The following is a 6,386-nucleotide window of genomic DNA, read 5'->3' on the forward strand; positions in this document are numbered from 1 at the left end:
CAAAGTCGTTTAATATTAGTCCTTTGGGCTTTTTCCAAACCTTCTAACTCTTCTCTTTAAACAATAGTATATATTTTACAATGAAGAATTATAGGAAAGATTTTGGTACCATGTGTGGCGAAGAATCTCGCTAACTGCTGAACTGATATGGTTCTGCTATACAACTAGGTTGCATGATAATGTTTTCATTATAGGTAGTTGGTAAGCCATTTAGTAACATATCTTCTTTTATCTTTATATCCTATGTCCAGGGCAGGTTTAATGCTATTTTCATCAGGAGCCTAGTGCAACTTCCCCAATAGAAATGGTAATTTTCAGAAAAAATATGAAAATGAGACTTTACACAATTTTCTTTGTTGTTTTAATTTCAACAGAATTATCAAATTCTTATCAGGTGATTTAACTTTTCAACAATTGGAGTGTACCTGTCCATTGATCTAAAGGAATAAGACAATGACCGATAAATTGATACACATACCCAATTGTTATACACAAAATTATACCTATTAAATATTAATTTAGTGGTTGAATCGTTTAGACACACAACTTGAAGAACCAACCAATCAAAATTCAATAGAAGTCCCCAAAGTTGTTAAGTTAACGAATAAGAAAACATTATTATAAAACTTTGGGGACTTGTGTAATAAACAGCCCAATGTCCCCTTACTCCCCTGCCGGAATAAACCAAAATCTATAATAATTAATAAAATAATGAAGGCTTGTTATAATGTTTCTATAGATTTAAAATAATAATTAAATTTCAAATTTTAAAAGTGTAACAGCTCTATAATTAATACCAGAAAGGCAGTACATAAATTAACAACATTTTCCAGTATGGCTTCGAAACCGATTGATAATCGCTGGATTAGAACAGGTTCTCGGCCATACCAAAAAAATCATGTAAAGCATCGTATAACAGACAATTTCCACGAAAATAAAATAAAAATCATTAAATTAGAACTAGTTTTGATGGCAGAAGATTCGGCCCCTCGGGACTAACAAAACTAGTTTAAATCTTAAATTTTTCATTTTTATATCCGCAGAAAACTGTCTAAATTACGATAATATTAGTTACTATTCTCATAAAATCTTTATACATTCTATCAACATGCAATGTCCATTAGACTATAAAAGTTGGAAAGATTTTTAATCAATATAATAGATTTGAAATCTGCATAAAATTTTAAGGATTTTTTATAAAATTCGTTTTTTATATAATTCTTTATTAAAAGGCGCAAATACGATTTAAGTTAATAAATTTTGACCAATAGGATAGCTGGATTGGAAACTACCTACGCTCTAATTGGTTGAATGATGTACGTCACTTTAGCTTCTCCAATCAGAGCGCAGATAGTTTTCAATCCATCAATCACAGATCTCAAAATTATTTAACTTAATTTGTATTTGCGCCTTTAAAAAAAGAATTATATAAAAAACTAATTTTATAAAAAATCCTAAAAATTTTATGCAGATTTCAAATCTATTATATTGATTAAATATTAAAAAAACTTTTATAGTCTAATGTCCATGGGATAAATTTATAAGTATAAATACTAGATCCAGTGTTGTGGACCTTTTTTGTCTGCTAACAAATTGATTCTGCTTTTTTGTTGCGATAAACGATGGATCAGGTCTGAAATGGAAAGGAAAGTTTGTTTTGTAACATTGAAGACTGACAATATGTTTATAGTATAATTAATGCCAACCAGAAAACTACCTGGATCCCCCTGTTGAGAACCTTTTTCGTCTGTTAGCAAATTTCTTTCTGCTCTTTTGTAGCAACATGGCTGTGTTAATATCTCTGATGCTATTGGCTTTCATTCAAAGACCCAATTAGAAGTCGGCATTGGATCCACGGGGTGGGGGACATACAGTTATTTAAACCGCATTCATCCTCTATTATGTTACTAGAAAAGATATATTGTTTATTCCTGTATATTATTACTTGGATCTTACACCAGATTTTCATGTTCTAACAGTGAACTCTGTAGCAGGCTAAATTAACGATCTCCCCCTCCTTTACCCCACCCCCTCCCATCCTACTTGATAAACAGCCCGACCAAAAAAATGGGGGGTAAATTGCAACCTAAATTGACGACAATTTTTCTCCTGTCCTAATATCCACGTATATTCTACATCCATTTTTACTAGATAAATGGTAGGAAATACGGAGTGGCTGGGGATGTCGTCATCCAAAATGGAAAATTGAAAATTACAAATTTCAGGTAAATATATATATATGTATTTACTGAACTTGATAAAAATAATCAGCTTAGATGGCCATATGCTTATCTACTTTCCAATTAATATCTTAAAAACGGCTAGAATGATTTGATTCTCCTTTAATGGCAGCTTTATATTGGTCCTAAATTTATTCTGAAAAAGTTGATCTTTTAATAAATTTGATAATTTTTGACGTAATCCACCTTGTTTTAGTTACACAGGCGGAGCACCGGATGCCTATTTCTACATAGGAACTGAGGGCAACCCAAATGGAAATGGAAGACGACTTCAGTATCCTCCAGGCTCTGATGCTGTATTAGGTAGTTATTGAAGACGACTTTAGTATCCTCAGTCTCAATGCTGTACTAGGTAGGTATGGAAGACGACTTTAGTATCCTCAGTCTTCAATGCTGTACTATGTAGGTATAGAAGACGACTTTAATAACCTCCAGGCTAAGCTGTACTAGTTAGGTATAGAAGACGACTTAGTATCTTTCAGGCTTTGATGCTGTACTAAGTAGGTATGAAAGACGACTTTAACAATCTCTAGGCCCCAATGGCAAATTAGGTAGGTAGAGAACCTTCAGTCTCCAATGAAATACTAGGTATGCATTGAAGACGACTTTATTATCATTCATAATTAGTATATAATGTTGTGCAGCCATTGCTTGAATGTCGCAGGTTCAATGCTATTATTAATTCAGGAAAGATAAGTGGGTCGAACCTGGAGGTGATGATTCCAACAGACATTGATCCTGCCAAGATTCTCTGGTTGTCTGTCTGGTGTAAAGATTACAGGTATACATTGTTAATGTAGATCACAATCGGTTTAGTGGTTACGGAAATCTGAAGCTACAGACAAAAAAAACCTTACTTCTTTTTATTATAAAAGTAGCGGCTACGCCCCTAGAGGCCTCTAGGGACACTTTAGGTGGGATGGGGAATTAAATTCGACAACCCAAGTTTATTTTAGTTTGATATTAAAATTTTCAAAAAAAATGATTTTGGGGTTTGTAATTGTTTCTAGGGGCAATTTCTCATGGGATGGTTTTGGTATATATCTCCAAAATAGTTAAAAACCTTCCCTAGACCTTTAAGAAGCTTTACTGAAAAAGAGAACCAAATTGGTTCAGCGGTTTGCGAGGTAGGGGCGTCGTAGCTCAGTGGTAACGCACTGAGTTACGGTGATGAGAGTTCGAGTTCTAGTCCCCATATGGCAACTCGAATTTCTCAGTTGAATACATTCACGCAACTTCCCCTGGTTGTGTAAGAAGGGGATTATTGAGTAAGTTTGGATACTTAATAGTCAAGTACATAATATCAGTACTAGCCTTATCCCAAGCTCCTCTGCGGAGAGCGTCATTCATTACGGTGACTTAATTTGGGACACCTGCCATACTCGGCGAGGGTGAGGTAATAATGAGTAGGTCCCTTGAGACAGCGGGTCAAGTACTTGTACTTGAGCGTGGACCTTGAGCTGGCCCTGGTGTTAGCATACAAAAGTGTCTCGTCCTACTCCATGACTACTTAGGTCCAAACACTAAGAAACTATGGCTACACACACACACACACACACAGCGGTTTGCGAGATCCTTCGCTACAGACAAAAAAGCTTTTTACTTTATATAATAGGAAAGGATAGATTATTTGATTGGAAATATTGCTTCATAAAAATGCTTTGTTGTTTTATTAGTTTGAATCTTGGTGAGGCATACTTTGTGGACGATCCAAAGGTGAGAATTTTTTTACCGCATAGCCTCTGAGAGCATAAAGTGCCACCAAAAAATTACGCCAAACAATGAAATTGACCAATGAGAGGGCAGTATACACTGTAATTGACCAATGGTAAAATTTTTTCTTGCCTCTCATTGGTAAATTTTATCGTATGACGTCATTTTTGGTGGCACATTACGCTGTCTCGTCTCTGAGGACGGGATGCACTAAGAGATCTTAGCTTGGTGGATCTATGATCTTACTTGCTGTGCAGGTTATGCAAGTCCAACGTCCCTTAGAAAACCAACCCTTTGAGTGCACGACCTTTATCTGGAAGTCTTAACTGTGCATGGTAATGAGTTCCCCCTGTTTTCAGCCAGGGCATTCCCCCCACTCTATCTCCTTATGTCGTACACATGACATAGCAGCAGTAGGAACCACTTGTTACATTTTTGATTGTACTGAGGTTTGAAGCAATCACCTTCCCGACAACGAGCATACGAGTAACAATTTTCTCGTTTTCATTCGAAACCGATTAATATCCTGTGAATTAGAACCGGTTCTCATCCATACGAAAAAAATATGTCTAGCATCGTATTATATCCAGTTTTCTAAGAATATAAAAATGTACAATCATAAGATTAAATCCAGTTTATTTAGCCCGTGCTTTCGGCATCCCGGGGCTAAAAAACTGGTTTTAATCTTATAATTGTACATTTTATATCCGCGGAAAGCTGTTTATAATACAATTATGCAAGAAATGACTATATTCCAATCGTTACAATGTCAAGCTTCAATTGTTATTGGACTGATTTCACTAATGTTCATGTTTTCATCCTTGTTTGATTTCAGTTGTTGGAGGAATTGAGAAATTCGTCGAACATAATTAATATGAGTTTTGTAGCTATTTTTTATGTTGCCTATGTTATGTAAATAAATATAATAATAAATCCCTTTTGTAATTCAAAAAAAAATTTAAGGCGAAGCTTTTCAATAATTAGGGTCAGTCCGACCGTAAAGAATTGTCCTGTCGATTTTAAACTTTGCATGATGATTTTTATAACAATTAGGTAGCATAGCAACCCCATAATCGTAACCAGAAAGTCCATACGTGCGTCCGTTTCAAACATGCTTAATTTTTTTTACTTTTTTGACAATTTTTTATGATAGAATTATCCTAATATGATTTTTTGAATTCTTAGTCCTAGGACAACCACTGTTATAAGCGAAGCATCTCTATAATAAAGTCCCAAAAATTGCAAATATGTCCTTAAACAGTATCCTGTATTTATGCAGTTTTGTAACAGATTTGCTCACAATTTTGTTTAGACTTATAAATCTAGATTTTGTTTATTCAGTATGAAAACACAAGTGTTATTGTTCGTTTGTCCTACCGTTTCAGAGCTTTGCTTTGATGAATGTTGTTTAATAGTAAATCACATGGAAATATTCATAACACATCCCTAACCAGTAGAACGCTATCAGCTTATACTAATAACGAAATTAATTCGGAAAATAGTCACGAAACCTATACGCGTTTTTCAGCTGTCGTTGTGGGGCAACACATCGTAAAATTGACGACCTCTCCATTTGCCCCACAAATATTATTTTAGATTTTTTTCGCTTGTTGGTTAAACCTTATACCTGGAACGCTATAGCCAACAAATTAATAAATAATAAACAATAAAAAATATAAAATATAAAATATAAAATGTAATATTTTATTTCAGTCATTTAATGATATTGATAAAGTCATCACAATTAATTTTATATTATTTGTATAATGATGTATATATATATGCAACATAAGTATTATAGGTATAACAATAAAAAGGTTATTATATGATACAATTGTGTAAGGTAACATATCTTTTATTTATGTAGATTATGGATCTTTAAAGTCAGAAATACTTAGGCTTTTTTGGCTGCTTTGAAGACTACTGAGTCTGACTGCCAAACGGCTGTCACAACACATTGTAAACATTAAGCACACAGCTAGAGAAAACGCACGTAAAATTAGTTCTGTTTTAGAGCCCTGTACGCTAACTGATTAGTATTTATTTCAATCAAAGTTCAAACAAAATAATCCGGTAAAGTGAAAAAGGAATTTCTAGATGACAAATATTTTTGTTTGTATCAAGTCAAATATGATTCAATCCCATTTTACGAAGAACAAATTTAATGACTAAATATTTCCCCCTAATTAAAGCTTTATCCTAAGAAATTATACCTATTTATATATTTTGCTGATATAATAAATGAAAAATCCAACAATTTTGACACGATTTTAAATTGTACAACTATAGGTTCAAATAAGGGATTGAACATCTAGACTTTATATATCTATTATTCTTAATAATTTCATATTTTTGTCTGTCTATTAGAGTAAAACAATAGAGGGGGAGGAGGTTAAATAACTGTATGTCCCCTTCCCGAGGACCCTGTGTCGA

The 6,386-nt window shown here is 33.7% G+C and overlaps 1 protein-coding gene across 1 annotated transcript; it reads left to right on the plus strand.

The window, feature by feature from the left end:
* The first annotated feature begins 313 nt into the window (after positions 1-313).
* Positions 314-4,885, plus strand: LOC145325359 (protein Skeletor, isoforms B/C-like). The gene is made up of 6 exons (XM_080168360.1): positions 314-394; positions 2,152-2,225; positions 2,437-2,543; positions 2,928-3,021; positions 3,917-3,956; positions 4,789-4,885. Exons 1-6 carry the CDS (start codon positions 326-328, stop codon positions 4,867-4,869), a joined length of 465 nt encoding a protein of 154 aa, XP_080024486.1. The 5' UTR covers positions 314-325; the 3' UTR covers positions 4,870-4,885.
* Positions 4,886-6,386: the final 1,501 nt, after the last annotated feature.

The sequence above is a fragment of the Acartia tonsa genome, chromosome 8 (assembly GCF_053477335.1).
Source record: "Acartia tonsa isolate MP-2025a chromosome 8, ASM5347733v1, whole genome shotgun sequence".
Classification (NCBI taxonomy): Eukaryota; Metazoa; Arthropoda; class Copepoda; order Calanoida; family Acartiidae; genus Acartia; species Acartia tonsa.